General features: G+C 44.3%; 1 protein-coding gene across 6 annotated transcripts in view; it reads left to right on the top strand.

Annotated features, from left to right (window-relative positions):
* Positions 1–337: 337 nt before the first annotated feature.
* The window catches only part of runx2b (RUNX family transcription factor 2b), a 41163-nt gene continuing 20692 nt past the window's right edge, over positions 338–20808 (top strand). The window contains exons 1-3 of one of the 6 annotated variants that reach the window (XM_084953044.1): positions 338–1382; positions 1600–1723; positions 19225–19487. In XM_084953044.1, coding sequence (XP_084809170.1) covers positions 1666–1723; positions 19225–19487 — 321 coding nt within the window. In that variant the 5' untranslated portion in view covers positions 338–1382; positions 1600–1665. The other 5 variants (XM_084953041.1, XM_084953040.1, XM_084953042.1 and 2 more) reach the window with 5 other exon arrangements.

The raw sequence follows: 20808 nt of genomic DNA, 5'->3' as shown, positions 1-20808 counted from the left end.
AAAAGAATGATTAAGATACTGTTAACACTTTCAAACCTGACTGAACTGCCAGCTTCATTCCACACATTCCTCTGCTTCTCCTCTAACACCCCGTCTGCGTTTTTGTGATGTGTTGTAACAAACACCTGTGATCGGGGATCAAAAGACAAACCGTGCTGAGATGTGCGAGGGTGTGGGAATCGGTGTGTGTGTTGTATGTCTGTGTGTGTGTGTGGGGAGCGTGTGATGATTCACTGTTAATTGTCGAGACCTGCCTGCTCTGCGCTACAGGTTGGCAGGCCGTTCTTGGCAGGGTGATAGTATGTGTGTGTCTCCTGTTAGAAGACATCTCTTTTACAGAAAAGACAGGTGGCCATGATCTATGGCCTCTTACGGGAATCGCCCCCCTGACTGCTGCTTCAGTGAGAGCCAATGAAAGCTCAGTATAAGCTTGGATGCATACATGCACATGCACAAACACAGCTATTACGGTAATAACGCGGTGACATAACTACTGTTTGTGACACAGCAACGTGCAAGGAGTGAGAAAGAGAACAAATTCAGGCTGCACCGAGACGACTCTTCAGAAACGCTCCTCTGTAAATAAGCAGAGTGTCACACCGCCTCCGCTTTCCCTTCACACACATGCGCTCGTCCAGCTTTTTCCTCTCTTCCCCAATTCTTTCTGTTGTAGACAAACACACGCGCGCACACACCCAGTCTCACACCACCACCAGCCAGCCAGCCATTCACTCCTCACTCACACCCTCAAATCTTACCAAGCTGAGCTCTCCCTGCTCAGAGGCAGACAGGAGCAGCACGGCAGCCTGCTAAAGGAGTTGAGGGAAGGAGCAGCAGTGTCAGGGAGAGAGAGAGTTTGAGGAGAGAGAGTGAGGAGGGAGGGGGATGAAAGAGTGAAGGGAGACCAACCCAAGAGAGAGCACTGCTCCCCATATGCTGAAGAGGCATGGGCGGTTGAACAAGCTGCCCCCACTGAAGCCTCCTGACTCATGGGAGCGTCAGACCCCGATCCCCAGAGAGCCTGGAAATGCTGCCGAACCACGCGCAAGAGAGAAGGAGGGGAGCCAGAGAGTAGAGGAAAAAAAAGTCCAAGGAGAGGAGAGGGAAGAAAGCCACAACGGTAGGCTGTCCCAACTCAACTGCTGTGCCGTGATGACGTCAGAGGGCATGTGACCCAGGCTCTCCAGTGACGGCACATGGAGGGCAGGAAAGAGACGAGTTTTAAAGCTGGTGCCTTTTGGGTTGTGTGAGGGCTCTGCTCGCCTCCCAAACAACCACAGAACCACAGACGTGCGGCTCGGGGTTGGTGTTTGAGGGCAACCTGGAGTGTAAATGGTTAATCGTCGCGGGCCAGCACCAGTCACAAGGACGGCGCTAAGCGAGTAAGTACGTTCCAACCACACTCGCCAAGCAAGCAAGTCCGACACCATCTGATCTATCCGCAAAGGCGATATTTGTCTCTGCAATTTTTTTTTCCTCTATAAAACCAGACCTGGTTGTTACTTGTGGTCATCCAAATAGTTGATACGTAAAAGCATGTCTTGTGGATGGCTTTTCCATTTTTTTTTCTTCATGACATGCTGCGTGCTCTTGGTTTAGGACGTGTCAAGGGTCAAGGAAACCACAGAAGAACAAAAGTGGGGCTTGCTGCAACCAGAGGCAGCTATGGCATCTAACAGCCTTTTCAGCACAGTGACACCATGTCAGCAAAACTTCTTCTGGGGTGAGTACCACTTTCCTGCTCCCTGTTGTGTCTGGATTGGGTTGGGGGGCTCGGGTCACAGGAAGGACTTGGGGTCAGGTGGTGAGGCTTGGGTGGTGGAATTAATGGGGTTCGAGGAAAGCGGGCGAAGATGTTGGAACTGGTCTGATGTTTTGGGTCCAGACGAGTGGAGGGGATCAGCTGAGGTCATGGAGGACCCCGCTGTCAAGGTCCAAGCTTTTGTGGCGGACGAAACACCCAACTATCATCAAGGCTTTTTCTCTTTTTTCTTTGTGCACCCAAAAAAAAAAACAACAAGAAAAGAAAATCTGCCCATAGAGATTCCAGTATTTATTCTATGTGATGTTTATAAATATTTTCCAAAGAGGGAGATGATATGTTTGTGCAACATACCCTTAGATTTACAAAGCGATGCCATTGCGGAACCAAAAACAAAGGCACGGGTGATATTTTTGACAGACGTAAACAGACGCTGCACAAGGGAGTTTACAGTGGAGCATTGGAACAAGATGTGGGGGATTACTGGGCTGTGTGTGTTGGGCGCCTGTGCTTGAGCATAGAGAAGAAGTATTGATTAGTTTGCCAAGAAAGATCTGTAATCGCTTCCTGAAATTGTTTAGTTGCGCTGCTATCGTTAATTAATCGGTGTCGATTTCTGCAGGCTCCAGGGAGCATTTACTCGACAGACATAAATCCAGATTGAACACGAAGTTGATCCATGCTGACTTCCTTTCTATGAATTCGGTGCTTAAGTCTGTAATGATTAACGTAAACGTATCACAGTGATTGTGTTTGACTTTATTCACTTCTACACAAACGGATAAAAAGATGAAATGTCTTTTGTGTGTGTAAGAAGCTCTTAATTTGCACTTTTACAACCAAAGAAATAATTACGTTATTTTTAATGTGATGATCTAATATCTAATAATATATATTCTTAATATCATATCTTCCAAATAAATACAAGATTGTGCCTCCTTCCTGAAGTGGATCTATATGGAAGTAGAAGCAAAACAAATCCAAAAACTTGTGAACGGTAGCAGTGACAACCTAATGATTTTCAACTACCTGTGAAGGTCAGCTTACGTTCTCCAGGCTGCAGCCTGTGTTTTGGGTTTGCTCTATTGTACTGTGACAGCTTCTTTACACAGTCTAATTCAATCAGCAAAATAAATGGTTTACAAGATGAATTTTCAAATTTAAACAAACATTTTCCTTCCCTTGCGACACAAGAAATAGACAGGCTCAGCTTAATAGACGACCTCCTCCTCCTCTCCCCCACAACCCGCCGCCCTCCTGCCTCCCGCTCCGGTCCATAGCCTCCCGCTCGTCTTGTCCAAATCAAATGTTTAAAAGATGTTTTTAAGAAGTCGCTCGGTGGTCAGACACAGCTGTTCTTCTGGGCTCCCGCTCCGCACAGAAGCAGGGTGGCTCCTAATACACTCTGAAAGCTGGGAGAGAGTGAGCGTCTTCTACCAATCACCACCACCTATTACCATGTTAACCCCCTGACCTTTCGCCGTGTCTCGGGGGGGGGGAGGGCGGTGGAGGGGGTCGGAGCGCAGGAGAAGGAGAGGAGAGGAGCAGCAGTGCAGGAAATTGAAAGCACGCCGTGGGAGAGGGTGAGGAGAGAAGAGCAGATGTGTGCAGATGCTCAGGTAGAGAAGACACCCCATAAGGATGATAATCCCTGATCAGTTTTCAGACATCAAGGTTTGCTGATTGATGCCGTGCCACGCCTCATTGACTTTGCCCCTGTTTATGAACATCTGGGTAGTAAATCTGTCAGTGCAACCACAAAAAGCCCCCCTGACGGCACGGTGTGATTTTGCAAGACCACCAGTTCTTTCTGTTGTATTTATAATTCTGAATAAATAAATGTAGTGTACTGCGCTGCATCTGAACTGGCAAAAAATTAGGAATGGCACCCTGGATATTTTTTTGCTTTAGCCAAACAAAAAAAGGAAGGGGAAAAAGTAACGTTGAACTCATTTGACTTACATAAGAACGTAAAACGTGGATTTTCTGGCATAAATATTTACATCTGTAAGCATCCTTATCAGTTCCTGTGAACTTAAAATGCATGAAGTGGATATAAAGAGAGCTGGAGCGTTGACTTTTGTTGATTTTACATATTTTCTTCAAGTCCCCCCGCTCCCGTGTTTCTCCTGGATCATTTTGCCCAGCGTCAGCCGGTTTGCCGAGAGCACAAAATACTGTTTTTGTAGTTAGAAAGCCACATTACTCCATCCGTCTGTATATTTGTGTTCATTAAGGACATTTTTAATTTAGAGTCGAGCCTACATTCCCATGCAGCGATAAATTGAGCTGACTTGAGGGAACGGGCAAATATTCCAAATTAAAGTAGAGGGGGCTCATTAAAATTTGTCTTGGCATTTACATGAGGCAATTTTAATTTAATTGCTTTGAATACATTTTTTTTATAACTCCTCATACTGGCAGATCAGATGGAGAGGGCAGAATAATCTTCAACATGTGTGGCACCCACTCAGCCACCGTGCCTCTCCGGGGAACATTTAAGTGCCTCTTTTCTCTATTACAAACTTAATTACATATAGACAATTAAGTCATGGGAGCAATTATCGCTCGGCAAAGCCGTGCAGTCGAGAGGGGGGAAAAAAGAAGTGCTTACACACAGACGGACCCGAATCAACAACATCAAAAGAAAGAAAGCGGGGACGATGTGGGTAAATATCTGAAAACTCCAGGCGGAAAACTTTCCCCCCCGAAGAAAATCTCGGATAATTTGCAGGGAAACCGTATATATGTATTTGAGAAAGGGAGCTTCTGTTGCATAAGTGTTGCCTTAGATCTAACCACAGGCCTGCTTCTTGGAGACGTCTTAAAAGTGAACCAGACATCCCACCGCACCACCACCACCACCTCCCACCCGTTCGCCTCACCCCTCCCACCCCCTCATCCACCCGGGGAGAGACGTGTAGCCCACTCATCAATAGGTAATTTGAAAATGCCGGGGGATGGGTCGGGGGAGTCGGGGGAGGACGATGTGAGGGCTTCACTGGCTGCTACTGTGCAGCGGAGACTCTTCCCTTAACTCCAGGCTCAAAGGAACTCTATTTAGCATCGCTTAATTGTACCTCTGAGGCAAACATGTTATTTAATCCCAGCAGGGTCATATTGATGGAGTAAAATAGCGCTGTTTGTGTTTGCGAGCTGCGCCAGCTATTAGAACTTATTAGTGCTGATGGTTTACATTAGCCTACATGATTCCTCGGGGTAATCAGGGAGCGTTAATGTGATCGGGGTTTAATCAAAGATAGATTAATTGGTGTGTAATTCACTCAAATGTACTGTGAATGTGAGGCTGATTGTGCCCAAAAATAGACTTTAGGCTGTTATTAAAGTCTAAATGAAAGCGTCGTGGGAATAACGTAAGCTGTGATTTTTACGGTCTGAAAATCGAGTGTGATGTGAAAGTTGTGGAGAGTTTTCTGTCATTTTAAAAAATAATAAAGGGTTGATATACTTTACTAAAGGGGAATGAACGTTGAGAAAGCCTCTGCTGCTTTCTGAAATTATAAATGCGGTGTCTTTGCTGTGAATCGCTGTGCTTTGTGGTCTCGATGTGGTACAATGTCTGCTTCACTACTTTCAAAATAAAGCAGTGAAATGAGGGAGATTACTCTCATCTCTGTAATATGCAGACTGCAACAACAAATGTAGAACTCAGTGTAAATACTCACAGTGCACTGTATATTATCTCTTGTTCTGTCCTAATATTCAGTCGCTCTGGGGCTAATTACACTATTATGATAAGGTAACCTGCCAGCTGAGTGCTTATCGTAGGGTTCTGCCTATTCAAAGCATTGACATTAGACTCAAAAACAATCTCCTTAAAGGGCCAATAAAGCCTGTTTATTAAACACTTGAACGCTTGCTTAAAAAAAGTGCTAACGCCTCGCTTGCTATAAATCAGTGCAAATGTTCAATATCCCGTTGGTGTTTTGGCGAGATGAGAGCCAAATTGGTGCGTATTTTTGGATAGCGTTGCAAACTCATTCTGCACATAGCTATGATTTTTGAATGCACCATAATTACCGGGTAGCTTAATGCCATTGCGTTAACCAGTGAAGCTTTTAAAGCGTCGCTGTGCTATTTTCACACTTAACAAGATCCTGCAGCCACTCATCCATTTCAATAGCATCAAGCTGGGTGAATTACCGTTATCCGATATAAGCCCTCAGAGAGGAAGTAACTACCTAACACTTTGAAAAATTGGTCTATCTTGGAACGGCTTCACCCTAATGAAACATAACACCAGTATTATAAAGCAGTCTGCTCTTTCTTTCCACATCCTCCATTTTTTCTTCTTCTTGGCATTTATGTTTTATTTTAGTTGTTTAAGTCAGAAGATGGCTTAAAGCGGAGCTGATATGGCAAACCACAGGAAAGGCTGAATAGCAGCGTTTCCCCTGTTGCCCGCCTTCAAATAGGTCGACGCGGCCTTGCTTCCACACTCCCGTGTTTCTATAACGGGGAAATATGGAGTGTTGAGCCTCCTGGATGTTTGGGTTCAGCGTGTAACGATGTGAGTGAGAGCGTGGCCACAGCATCTACACAAGGCCTTACCTGTTCTTCCCCATGCCGGAGAAAAGGGCAGGTTTTTTGGCTTGTTAGTTTAATCTTAAAGGAATGCGGTATCCCCTCCGACTCAGGCCAGACTCCTAAATATATAACCTTACTTTCCAGCACTAATGCGCTGAAGCAATTCTGATTATTTAGTTGGTGTAACCTCTAACGCGTGGGAGTGTCAACACAGACAGTCTGGATTGTGCTCAGTTTTTGAGGAGAAGGTGAAGAAGATGAGCAAAGGAGCATCAAAGAGGGCTGAGCTGACTGCGATCGATAGCTTGGCAGCACATCAGTGGAGCACCTTGTTACAACGTGTCCAGACATCAGTATCAGCGCTGACTTTCTCTCAAGTATTTTCCTTTTATCGCATAGCACTCTTATAAAAAACATTTAGGGACAAATTTGGTAACTTAAACAGACGTTTGGCATGTAGCAAAGTCGCTGAATAATGACAGGTGGGTTTTGTAGTTTCTATTGTGCGTGCACATTAAAGGTGTGTGTGTGACAGGAGGATCTGTCTGCTTGATTAATGCTCTCGCTCAAACTGGCACCTGGAACCAATCCCCCCCCTTCTGCCGCCCCCATGTGCACCGTGTGTGTGCATTCCACACAGTGGGACTTTAGAGGAACTGAGGGTGGGCGTTGAGCTGGAGGCGCAGATGGGACCGGGGGACTTGGAGCGGAAGAAAAGAAAGGTGTGCAGAGGTGGGAACAATAGACGGACGTGCATTGGAGGGTATAAGGGTGTCATTAATAGTGCACAGGCCCCATCTCCTAATTTGCTCAAATTACCTGCCCACACAGTGGGCCCCCTCTGCCAGTGCTGAGGTGTGAATACAACAGATCAAATACACCTGAAAATCAGAGAGCCCACCCACTCAGCGACGCCCACGCGAGGCTTTTAAGGTGGCCTGACAACTCTCGGTGCCTGTGCGTGGAAGAGAGGGGTCAAATGTTTACTCTTTCATGTTTCAGAAGGGAGTAAAAAGTGAGAAAATTAGAGAGAAAGAAGAAGACATTCGGAGGAAGAAAAAGAGTAAGTGAGACTGGGATATGATACAAAAGGAAGGATCAGTTTGCACTCAAGAGGCAAGTACAAAACTGACTCGTACAAACCACCTCCCATATGGCACTGTGGGGGCGGCTATTTACCATCATTTACCTTCCTCGCCTCCCTTCATCCCTTCCTCCTTCTGCTTCTCCTTAAGTCGTCCCTTTATCCTTCCCCTCCCACCCACGCTTTCAGGAAAAGGTTGATGACAAATGTGATGGGCGGCGATGCTTTGGTCACCACAGTAATCAGAGTCACCAGCACCGTACCACCTGTGGCACACACAAGCTGGCATGGAGACTTATTCAGATGTGTGCAGAGACACTGAAATTAAATATCCCCCCGAGACACAAAAGGAGGCCCGGAGAGTGTGTGTAGGTGTGTGCAGTGGGCTGCAAGCCTTTGAACTTCGAGTAGTGTGTGTAGCTGATATTGACAAGTCTCTGGGGGGAGACGAGGGAAGCTAGAAAAAGGTAGCTCTCATTTGTAAAGTGGCCTCCAGAGAGAAAGAGAGGAAAAAAAATACTCCTTAGCTCCCCCACCCCCACTGCTAGGATTTATTAGGAGTGTAGTATAGATAATATACTTACACCTAAGTCAGCCTATGAAGTACCTGTTCACTTCCTGTTAATCTGCGTGCACATTGGAAGCAATTTGCTCGTCACACCGCTTTGAAACTGATGACTGGTCGCTCGTGGACATTGCAGGCGGCAGTTGCCTAGATGACCGTTTAATGTATATACTACCAGTTCATATGTTATTCAGTGGTATTCTTCACTTTTATGGTAGTCACCTGGAAGTTGAGAAAGGTTTAGCTTGGGTCCTGCCCACCTTCCAGCACCTGTGGGGGTTTTTTCGCCCAAAGTCGCTTCACTTTCGATGTTCTTTGGTCGCCGCATCGCAACAGATTGCTTTTAGTACTCATGGAGCGTCATTATGCAGAAACTGACCGTAGTTAGAGGGCGCTCACGAGAGTGTCCTCACCTGACTAGAACAAATGAAGCCAAAATATATACGCCTGCTTTTAAACCAAAAAGCTCCAATTGGATTAAAGTTTTTGTAAATACATTTACATTTAAAGTCAGTTTAATGTCTGATTAAGACGTTACAATACTGAATTTTGCCCATATTTTTTTTTCCGCATTCGGCTAATATACGCTGACTACCAAGTTAAAACCCACGGGTTCCACCTCCGTTAAACGAACCAGTTTTCAAAGGGTTTCCACAGCGTTTAGTTACATCAGTACACGAACTTGCACAAGGAGCAGCGAGCGTGGCGTTCGAAATCGATGTTACCAGGTGGCTGTTGCTAGAAACTCACTGGCGTCGCTTGTTTTGTGCATGAGATCGAGATTGCAAATTGTTTAATTTTTGTTCTGGTTACAAGTGACAAAAACTGACATTTTTTTTGTCCACAATTACCAGTTTTCCCCTTGGAACAGCGATGACCTGTGTATAAGTACGCGGTGTGTATATATTTGATTTATAAATAATTAAATGATTTAAAGGTCCAAACCAAAATCATGTATAATTACTGCATTTCTTAATATATGGTGTGTTCAGCTGCACTTCAGCTGGGCATTCAGCAATTCACAGAGTTTGTAAGTTGTATTTAGAAGTAAGAGATAAGAGAAATAAATTAAGTCTCAGATCCAAGTCTCTGTCTAATGATATTTATTACTAAGTAAAGTGCAGGATCTCATAATCATATATCATAAGTGTATGATCACTTATTACATTTTAATCTTTGTCTCATAAATGCTAAAAATGATAAAGTGGAACTACTCAGGTTTTCTGTCTTATACTTTCTCAGACTTTCTAAAGTCTGCGTGACTCTTGCTTGTGAAAAAAAGCAAAGGTGGGAAAGTTTCGAACAATTTCTGCTGGAACAGCAGTGCAGAAATCCCCTACGTTACATTTCAGGTTGTTTCAAAGGACTTTCCTGTGACATCTTTTTGAGAACATAGCTGCTGTGTTTACGTTGATCCCTGAGCTGTTCCAGTTTACACACATTCAATCCGATCACGGCGCTCTGACAAGCAGCGGCGTCTGATCAAAGTCTATATACATACATGGTGTCTGATCCTCACCGGAGCAGGCTCGAATCCTGTCACTCACCCAGACAGCTGCTCCCTTACAGTCGTCTGTAGTTCATTTTGTTGTCGCAGTTAAAAGTTTTCCTTCAGCTGTTGCTCTGTTCAGCCCGTTTGGTGTCTTTCCCCAAAGGAAACAGACCAATAACAGGCCTTTTCCACTTCACTTCTCCTGATGCTGAACGAGCAAAGGAGGATCCCAGAGGAGCTGGAATATTTTATTAGAGTGATATTTTGAAAGTTGCTCTCCTCGGTCTTTCTTCCTCTCTCATGATGAAATTTTAGGATGCTGCAACAACTCAGCGTGTGTGTGTGTGTGTGTGTGCATGCGTGTGAAAGAAAACAGCTCACACAGAGAGCAAAGACGATTCAAAGTTACAGCTAAATGACAGGCTGGGAGCTCTGGTCTTTTGAATTGCATTGTTTTCTTTTTATTCCTGCTTTGGAGGAGGGTTGGTGGGGGTGAAAAAAGCCCAAATGGGACACAAAGCGAGCAGTTTAGTCTCAGGAGAATTACCCTCAGCACAAACAAAAATAGCAGTCATTTTTTGCTGACAAACCCTTTTTAATGCAAGGGTGCTTTTTTAGCAAAGTTTGGCTCTTTTTTTGTTTTCTTATTTATGACAAAGCTGCCATTTCAGAATAGAAGGAGTAGTGAATGTATATTCTTGCACTGATTTACTGTAGCTTAAAGATGCATGAGGAAGAAAGGACAGGGAGGGTTGTCGAAAGTTCTTCAGCTTAGTCGGGGCCCTGGTTCTTTGAAAAATAAGCACAGTGGGAATTTTGAGGAAACTGATCATTCAGATAGCATTTACAACGCTCACACACGACCTGTTCACGGACCTATTCTTGTCACTTTCACATGAATTCTTCATTACGCACAGAATTACACCTCCACACTTTTTTATGCACACACCACCAGACAGATACGCCCTTTTCCTGCAGGACCCTGCAGATGCAGCAGAAACAGTAGAGTTGGTCTCTCTGGTAAACAAACAGTGAGAGGCTGCTGGGAGTCTTCACTGGGCCTCCAAATTATAGTCTGGTTAACCAGAGTCTCTGAGCCAGCCCGTTTACTGCTACACACATACACGCATAAGGTACACACACACATGCACATGAGCACATGTGCACATGACCTATGCACACTAAAGGCATTATAGAAGCACGCTTTAAAGCCCATATACAATCAGGTTCTAATGGGAGCTTGTCTGTGCTACAGTTGAGCTAAGGGTAAAAGGTTTTATAGACATAAGAGAGGCTGGAAGGGAAGCACACCCTAAGGGCTCATAATAAATATTACCCAATCATCAGGCTCACAGTGTGAGGCTATTACTGATGAAAAAGAATCCCTTGCAATGTAAACACAGGCTTAATGTTTACAGCTTCTAACCCTGTGTATCACTTTTATGATTCTAAGGTTTTCTTTCCTTCTGCAAGTTGGTTTGTGTAACCTGAAGTATGCTTCGAGGAGCCTTATGATAAGGCCCTGTGTTTTGTAGATATTCGATGTGAATGTATATGTTTGCCTTCTTAGTAGGAGCAGTGCAAAAACAGGGTTTAATTTGTGAGAGGCTTCCATAAAACGTATCTGAGTGAGAGGAGCTTCTTTAATTGCCTGTAAATGAGTTCTGCAACTACTGGGGACAGTTTTAAGCCTCTTGAGGATGCAAGAGTGTATCAGGGTGATCTATGGTGCCATAAAATCCGGTTCAAATATTTAAGCTGATCAGTTCTCTCAAAATTATTCGCCGTAAATCTCGTGTTTCCAGAGTGACAGCGTATTCCGAGCGGACAATTTAATTGTCAGTTCGAAACCACATCCCAGCAGCCCCGTTGCCAGAGAGAGATTTTTTTATAAGTGTGTGACGTTCACATTCTCAGCTTTGCCATAATGCAACACCACAGAATAGATTGTGTTTGAAGGACAGTGTTTCACAATGTGATTGATGCTCCCTGTGGGACCCAGCAGTTGATTAGATTCTGTTTAGGACTCGATTTAGCCTCTATAAGGCTGGCGTCGTCAGAGTCTCAGCTTGGGGAAGAGAAGTCCTCGTCCTGGAATAACAGGCAACGTTTCTGAGCGTATGTGGAAAATACAGGGTCACAGGTCGAATAATCAGACAATAGTCGTTTATCTTCTGGTGAATTTCCCTTTGCTTTGATGATGCTTTCTTTCGCTGAACCCTTTTTTCCGAAGATGACTGGAATTGATTTTGTCTAAGGACATCTCAGGCTGGAAGCTATGAAAGTGAACTCCATCCACCCGGCTCTTTTTCTCCGCACCCCCACCTCTCTGTGACTCATTTCTGACCAGTAGCCTAATAGTCTCGGTGTAATTATAGGCTAAGGTTTTAGGCAAAAGCCAATCTCTGAGTGAGCTGCATCAGCCGTGACAGTTTCAACTTAACTCTTTAAGTCATTTAGCAACATCTCATCCTACACGTCAAAAGCCAAGGCGTCCCGGGGCCATTTTGACATCTGAATGGTTTGGAATTTAAACTGGTGTGTACTGCTCCAGGTTGTGGAGTTCAGACTCAGTGTTTTGGAGCTGCTCCGAGCTGGACTGCGATCAGGAAGAGCTCAGGAAAAAAAAGCGAGATCCAAACACTCTCGACGCACACCGACTGCAGTGGCTTGCTCGCGCTGCCTGCCCATTACTGTTGTTTTCATTTTCTCTTTATCTGATTGGCTATTGTCTCGGCACTGGACATATTCACTTGACTGACAGTTTTGATGTTGATTATCTCCCAAAAATGAGGAAGCGAATTGATGCCAGAACTTCGTCCTAAGCTTTTCTACACGAGCTTTAAAAGTCCATCCATGACAGCCAAGCAAAATAAACGATATATTTAATACAAATTCTAAAGCTCCCAAACAAGAAATGTATATGGGACATATCCAGGCGTGGGCTTACTCGATCTATGGCTAGATGTTTATGTCTGTGTGCAATTGAGCATCGATGACAGAATTTTCCCCCCCTCCATCTGGACCTCTTCTGCACCCCCGTACCTCAATTTGGACCCAGTTCCCTTGGACATTCCTCCACCCCACCTCTGTATATATACATACATGCATACATCCTCCTGTCTCCTTCCTTTTCCTCCCCTGTTTCCAGCCACTGCCTTTCCATCCTTACCTTCCTCTACACTCAGCTGAAAGGGTGGAAATGGGCAAGTGATAGCCAATACCCCCCCTGCGAGTGCTAGTCTGGGCCGCAGGCTGTTTGCCTCTTGCCATGTAGTCACTCTATCTATCTCGCCTGTGCGTCCATACCTCACATAAATCATCCTCAATCGTGCTACACGGACGGGGAGAACAGAGAGAAATCTCCCCCTGTAAATCTGGTATTAGTTTTACCTCGCATAATGAACACAGGGCTAAACGGCCTGGATACATGAGAACAGCATGTCTTGCAGATGTACTATAAATATTTTGATACTAGCCGGCTAGTTTGCAGAGGGGAAGTAGACCAGTGAAATACACAGAGGAAGGGAAAAGTGTAAAGTGGAATGTTGGCCTAGCCCGAGTGTCTGTATTGTCTTTAGCACCTACAGAAGGTCCCGGTCCAAGAAAAACGCTCTTTACAGGGTTCCTGTTCCCAGCAGTGGTCCAGTACCACTCCTGGATACGCTGCGTTGCCTTCAAGCCAATCCGTCAAACTGGTCTCCAAGGAGAGGGGCTCATTGTTTGATTAATAGCAGGATCAGACCTGATTGAGTGATAGACGGTTTAAAGGGGAAACCAGCACAGCTTTAAGGACATTCTGGGACCAAGTCTGGGAAAAGCTGCTCCAGCTAGAGTTTGATTGGTGAAACGGCTGAATTAAAGTGAAAGACTAATAATAGCATAGCTAATGATACACAAGCTGCATGGTGAGGGGTTGCCCAGATATGCTTGATGGCTTTGAGAGTGTTCTTTTGCAAGCAATGTAAAGACAAACTGTGAAATGCCTACAAACACTTGCATGTAAAAGTGGAAAAACTGAAGTACCCCTTTTTGGCATGTTTTTGGCTTCAGCCGCAGGCACTGTCACCCTACCCCATCAAAGAGCCAAACACCCACCCACACACACGCACGCACAGAAAACCTACAAAATACACTCTTCCACATGCACGGTTTAAGCGAAGTGACAGCAGGTGGTGTGTGACACGTCAACATCTGAAGGTTCCCTGGCAGACGCAGAAAGAGTTCTCAGCTCTGCGCCCCACTCAGATCTATCATTGGGACTCTTTAATGGCAGCCTTCGTCACATATCGCTGCTTTATTTTCTCCTCTCCATCTTCCAGCCCACAGAAGTTCCTTTTTTGTTCCTATTTTTAAGTACAAGTGATCTCAATTAGGGACCTCCGTGAAGGCAGTAGGCGGCAGACAGTCAGAGCAATAAGAGCAGAGAGGAAATTGTCTTTATACCCCTCCCACCCTCCCTCCCTCTTTACCCTCCTGCCACAAGCAGCGAGCAGCCGCCCCCTCCGTGTCTCCATCTCTTTCCACGCTGCTCCGTGCCATTTCAAAAACTGAGCAAAAATATCAGACAACTTTCTGTACCCCTCAGCGAAGCACATGTATACATATGTAAGACTTCGAGGGCGCAGTCGCCGGTCCGGCTTTCTCAGAGTTTAATGTATTTTGGGTTTGCTCTCTGTGAAGGCAGTTGCATAGAGACACGCACAAACACACACTCACACACCACAGAACGTGCTGTCCTCGTCCTAACAGTTTACAGTGATGTCACGGCCTCGATCACAAACAGTCATTAAGGGCTTAGCTATGATCTGGGATCAGCGCTGGGATGTGAGTCGCTGAGGTTGTGTCGATGAGGTCACAAGGAACAAAGTTTCTGTCCGTCGTCATCCTCCTCTGCTGGCTAACTAACCGGCCCACTAGTTTAGTTGGTTCTGCAGCTACATGCCTGTGCTCCGGGTCGGTTTGGTCGATTGGATCGTGTGCTGGATCTCTGGCTGGTTTGTTGCGGAGCCTGGTGGGCTCTCTGATTGGCTTGCTGGCAGGCCATTTGGCTGGTGGCCTGCCAAACATGGAAACATCCCGTTAGAGCTGAAAAAGCCTGGGCCTCGTCACTGCGCTCCTCTAGAAGGCTATAATTAAGTGTCTTGAAAAATGCAGCACTGTGAAATGGAGTCTTAATCCCGAGTCTTAAGTGGCTGTGCTTTTCCTCTTGGATGAGAGTACAGTATATGCTTATGAAGAAGCGAAAGAGTGAGGCTATATGACCGTAATGTTACAAATTATTTTTCTAAGAAAGCTAAAAGTGAGCGTATTTTCATAGTTGGTTGTTTCCTGCTTAAACTGGAAAGTTTACACACATTTCTAGCTGAAACACTGAGCCCTGTGTCTTGTCATCTTCCTTAATGAGGTGTTGTTCACAGCGAGGATACGCGCGGCTCGTAAGTACGTGTCTGAATGCGTCTCTTTGAATGTCAAACAGCGAGGGAGACATGAAGGTCACAGACGCGCCGGGAGAAGCTTTTGCGCAGTTCGTTTGCTGACAACATTATAGGCGGTGGATGTGTGCACATATTAGCGGTTCACACACTCTTTGTCATTCCAAGTGGGAACGAGAACAGAAACTTTTATTACTCGCTTGATATCTCGACAGGAAAATTAGTCACAAGAATGTCAGCTAAGTTTGATTTTTATTGAAAACAAATAATTGAAACTGAGCTGCCGAAATACAATATTACCATAAATCATAAAACGCACATCCTGCTCGATGTGCTATACTGTGGTTCCTCACTGTTAGTGACTTCTCCTACTGTGCAGTGACTCCAAGCCAGTGTAACACAGTAGATGAATAATACCAGAGCTGAGAGAGACGATCCAGCTGTGCACCAGGCAAGCAGCAGAACCACTGAAAAGCTAAACGGCTTTATGCTAGATTCATTACTACATCATATGAAATCAGTTTATGCTGAGGAGGATCAGCGGAGTATCCTTAAAAGGCCAATTCTGCCCGAAACCTTCCAGCATTCGCATTTAATCAAAAGTTGTCGGGTTCCTAAAATGTTATTTTGGTAGGCATGGCATGTTCTTTTTTTATTGAACGGATTATTCTGGCACATTAACGCCTTCTTTCCGTCACATCTCTGGAACATCAAACGTTTTAAACTTGTGCAGAGTTTGCCCAATACCTCTGACTGACAGAGAGCCGGCGGTAAAAAGCCCTCGCGCTGTATGAGTGTGGACCGTATCCTGTAGGGAGCTGGAAGACAGATGCTGGATGTGCAGCGGAGAAGCAAAGCGGAGTCAGATGGGACAAACACTCTTTGATGAGCTGAGCTTGTCAGAGTTTAAAGCACGGCTAGGTAGGGAGGGGGAGGGGGGCTGTTTGGGGCCCTGGGGTTGGGCCGGGAAAATTACGTTGCCTCTGATGGGACAATAACAGAGTGCAGCAAATCTAAATTTAGGCATGATTAGTTTGACTTAGAAAAGTTGGTGAGTTTGTGTAATGTTCTCATTAAAGGGTCTGTTATTCATAGAACGTGCACATTGACAGTTCCACTTCAAATTTAAGTCAGGATTTAAAGTAATAAGGCTGATTTGGCTGATGGCATGAAATTGCCCCCCCTCCTTTAAATTTCCTAAACTAGATTCCTCTACAACATTAAGGGTGTTTTCCCCATTACTCTACATTTACTCAACGATAAAAAAGCGATATTATCAGAGCTGAAACTTAACTCTGTTGGGATAACCGGCTCCATGGTTCCTGCAAGTCCATGTTTATCACTATTACAGATTTAATTACTACTATTCACATTTATCCATCCATGAATTGTTAGATGATCTTTGAGAATGTTGGACAATGTGAACCATATTTCTGGTGTTTGGGGCACACGGAAGGGAAGCGTAACTCAATCACTCCCCCCCCCCCTCCTCCGTCCACATGACGAGGTGCCAGATGCGTGTCAGTGCTTTCAGACATTATATATATATTCCTCCCACATCCTCACACTCACACACAACTTAATAGACATGTATATGTGCACACATACTTGCTTGTGAAACTTAAGAACTTGACTTATTTCAAGCGCTCGGGCTGTAGTGTACGGTGAATTACATTATTTCTCTTACAACACTGCAATCTTTAGCAAAGTATATAAAACTGCATCTAACTTTACAACATAAAAACAAGCTACAAAGGCTCTGACTGGATCCAAATAACCCAACAGCTGTGCCTCCCACTTGTCCCATTTATTTTGAAACAGGCCTGGAGTATCAAAGCTCTTTGTCTTAAAGACTCACTGCAATAAAAGCCTGTTTGGGAGCAATGGAAATGGAACACAGAGTGGCAGTACACATGCTGATGTGTGATGTGGCATCCAGAAAAGTCTCATTGGGAGACCGATGGGTAATCAGGGCTGAGGGTGGGGTGGGGTGGGTGATGAGTGCCGGCTGAGATATAGAGGCTCACAGAGGGTAAATGATGCCCTCTACAGTAGACACAAGAGGGACAAGCTAAGTAGGCCCTCTCACTGTTTTCAGTGCAGCAGGCATAAAGAGTATGTCAGCCATAAAAGTTAAAGTGTGATATTTTTTTTTAATTTATTTGTTCTGTTTGGTATGGTGTAAGGATGCATGTAGCAATTTTGTTTTTTAAAAAATAAGGCTTTAATAAAATGCATGATTTTTATGTCATGAGTTGCAGATCTACTATTTTTGTTGTGTTAAATATTCTTGAGAATTATTTTCATTCATTTTCTGAGTTTAAATGTAAACAGCAGCTGCGAAAATAAAAACCGCAAGTGCCGAAAAATCAACTGAAGGTTTCAGCATTTCTAAAGCTGAAAAGTGGCTCCTGTGAGAGTTCCTCTGTTGTAAATTACCGGGTTATCTTTAAGGATGCATACATGTGTAAGCAGTGTTTTGCTGTTGGCTGAGATTGAGCTGGTTTTTACAATTTGATACACTGTTGGCTAAATTTACAGCCGTTCGGCGTTTTTGTGTCTAACACATTCTGCAATTAAATAAGAAAACGGGTTAAATAATGTGGTGCTGTAGTAAAGTACAATAAGTGTGTCAAAGTAGGAAATAAAAGCTGCGTTAAATGGACTACTCAGTATGTGATCTCGTTTTGAAATATGCAAATACATTTTAAGTTGTGCGTAATTACGCAAGGAGTCTCATTTTGGTGCTGCTTATGTAGATAGATCGTTTATTTTCGGTCTATGTGTAATAAAACGACCGTGTAATAGATTTAACAAGTTGTATGAGGCACAGAAACTGTTGAAGTTGGATTTTCCATAAATGCCTTTCCCAAACGCGCAGTCGGTTCACAGGGCGGCCACGTGGATGGATAAACATAAATTAAAGCCCCTGTAAAGTAGAATACCTGTACACCTGCACAACAGCTCTCCCCTGTGACCGAGTGAAACTCTACCCCTGCGCCTCTACCTGACTCACCGCTCTCCGGTGACTCACTCACTCCTATACCTTATGGAGTGTAACTCGCTTCTCGCCGCGGCTCGGCTCTCTCTGAACGCGTCTGTGAGCCGTTTACGGTCAGGACACGGCGGTAACACTACACGGTCTGATGGACTGATGTGCGCGTTGCTGACTGAAAATGAGCACCTCCGCTGTTAGGAGCGCGCTGATGGTCCAGGGGAGCGGTAACATGTCGGTACGTACGGTATAGGCTGTGAGCAAACTTTGAAATGTGGGTAAGAGACAGGCGTGAAACGCAGCTCCACGTGTCTTTCATGAAGTTATGGCCATTTACAGGGAGATCTGTCCGGCAGTCTATATAGGCGTGATAGATTATGGCGGAGGGAATGCATCTGACTCCAGACACCACGTGTTGGAGTCGCATCAGCGCAATAATTGCTGGGCGCTCGAGCTATATAAACCACAAAAAGCCTGAGCACGGGAAACCCCGGCCTCCAAACACTAACCGCATTTACGGCTACAAAACCGGGATTCGTTTTTCCGCCTCCTTCATCTCACCGGCGATAGTTTTTTTTCTCTTCAAACGTCTTTAAACCTTTTTTTTTTTTTTTAACCCTACACAAAATCAGCGGCACGGCCGGAAGACTTAACAGAAAAATATGTTGAATTTGCAGGCGTCGCGGGATTGTAAATAGCCCTGTAAAGTATTGTTAAAGCTTATCCCTTTGACTTTGAAAGGTTTTTTTGTGTGTACATAGCCTGCGGACTTTCAGAAAGCCTTTCAGTTTGGCACAAAGACTTCAATGACGCACCTGGAGCTGCGCTTTGACTTTTCACTAAAAGGAGACAGACAAAAAACTTTTCTTTTTTTGAGCATCTGGGTCTGCTGTTCCATTTTAGACGTGCTTTTTTTGTAATTGTATAGCCTATTACGAGCTCGGACATTTATTTGATGTTATTTATATCCGCACATGAGCAACTACGCCAGCGTTATGGCACATGGACTCTTCCACCGAGGAGTTTGAAAAAGAAAGAAAGAAAAAAAAGAACTTGTCATTTAAAGCATCATCAACTTTTTTAAGGGTTGTTTTTCTTGCTGGAGAAGTCTATTTTATGTCGTTTGAAGGCGACCACTAAAGTTTGTAGTGGAGAGGGTTTTGAAACGCGGTGTGCGCTCACTCGAGTCCCATTTTCCATTGGCAGGCGCGCTGAGGTTCAGCGAGCAGCGGCGCACGCTCCTGAGTTTCTCCCTGTGTGAGAGAGAGAAAGAAAGAGAGCAGCCGGAGAGCCTTTGGTGCCTTTTCTGATAATCCACGCTGTTGTGATGCGAATTCCCGTAGATCCCAGCGCCAGTCGGAGGTTCAGTCCGCCGTCCAGTAGCCTCCAGCCGGTCCCAGGAAAGATGAACGATGTGAGCTCTCCAGCCGGGCAACCGGACGCAGCGGCGGCGGTGCCAAGACTGCGCCCCCACGAAAACCGCAGTATGGCCGAGATCATCGCGGACCACCCGGCCGAGCTTGTGAGGACCGACAGCCCCAACTTTCTCTGCTCGGTCCTGCCCTCCCACTGGCGGTGCAACAAGACTCTACCCGTCGCTTTTAAGGTGAGTCCCGACTCAGCGCTGCGCTGCTGAACGAATAAAGCGACTTTTGATGTCTATCATGGCGTTCACTGCAAGAAAAAAACTACTAAATGAAGCCCAAAGCTGATTTTGAACTACAATAAACGCGTCATCTTTCTCTGAAGACATTTTAACAACGTTAGATGACGAGAAGTTCAGATTTTTAAAAACCTTCTCTCACTCGATTATTTACCTCTTTATCTCTTAAGCCTTTTCTTTGAGTTTCCAAGCCTTAATGGCTATTAATGTAAACATGCAGAATCCGGAAGTTATTACTGTGACATTAAAAATAAATTATAGTCAGGAAATGCATAAAAAAATAATATTATTGAAGTTTAAGGGCATTAGTCTGACGGTTTTAATTGTAGGAAAATGAGTCAGCGTCTGGAAGAAAGGAGCCACATGTGCATATTGTTTTCATCTTGCGTTTAAAATAAATCACTATAATATTTATTTCCGAGAATCAGAAAATGTTGTGAATTAGTTTAATACAATATACAAGCCTTTTAAAGCAACTTCCCACCCAGTGAAATAAGCAACAAAGACTTCATTGTTTTGGATATTTCTCTTTTTGACAATTTCCATCAAATGTGAAAATTATTTAATAAACATTACAGCATGTTGTCTACATTTAGTTAGTCTGTACATTTTCATTTTCCTCAAGCTTTTAATACTCCGAATCAGAAAAATATATTTCTAATGCTCCAAAGAATAATGCTTTTGTGTATTTGGCCTAATTTTTTTCCCTTTTTTTTCTCTTTGTTTTTGGCTTGCATGATATTGCAAAGAAAAGCCTCTGTTAATTATTTGACAGGTATTATTTAAACGGCAGATCAAAGACACTCTCAAGTGGAAATTTGTAGCTACAGCCATGGCTCCAAATCAAATGTGACACTTTTTAAATATACGTGTTATTTAACCGTTCTTATAACTACAGCTCTGTAATTATTCCACTTCTGTGGCCTTACTTATCCTCTTTCATCTGCATCCAAGAATCTAAATGAGAACACGAGGCCTTGGCGCTTTTGTTTTGAAAGACTGCATTTTACATGATTCAACTGAGGACATTCATCATGATATCAGGCTGCTTCGAAGCATTAAAATTAAATCCATTTATCAACCTAATTTGTAGGAGGATGGCAGGATGTAAAATGATGAGTCTAGACAAGCTTTGAATAGTCAAAACTGAGAACAAGATAATGTTTTTGTTTTCCCACAGCTTCTGATATTTAAACTAAAATCTTTCCCCCCCCACAGGAGCAGTGGAATATAATGTAGCTTACGTCAGATTGAAAATTTGAAA

Source organism: Perissodus microlepis, chromosome 15 (assembly GCF_051167445.1).
Source record: "Perissodus microlepis isolate ML-2025 ecotype Zambia chromosome 15, ASM5116744v1, whole genome shotgun sequence".
Lineage (NCBI taxonomy): Eukaryota > Metazoa > Chordata > Actinopteri > Cichliformes > Cichlidae > Perissodus > Perissodus microlepis.
Note: the sequence above shows the minus strand (reverse complement) of the source record. Positions and strands in the feature narration are given on the sequence as shown.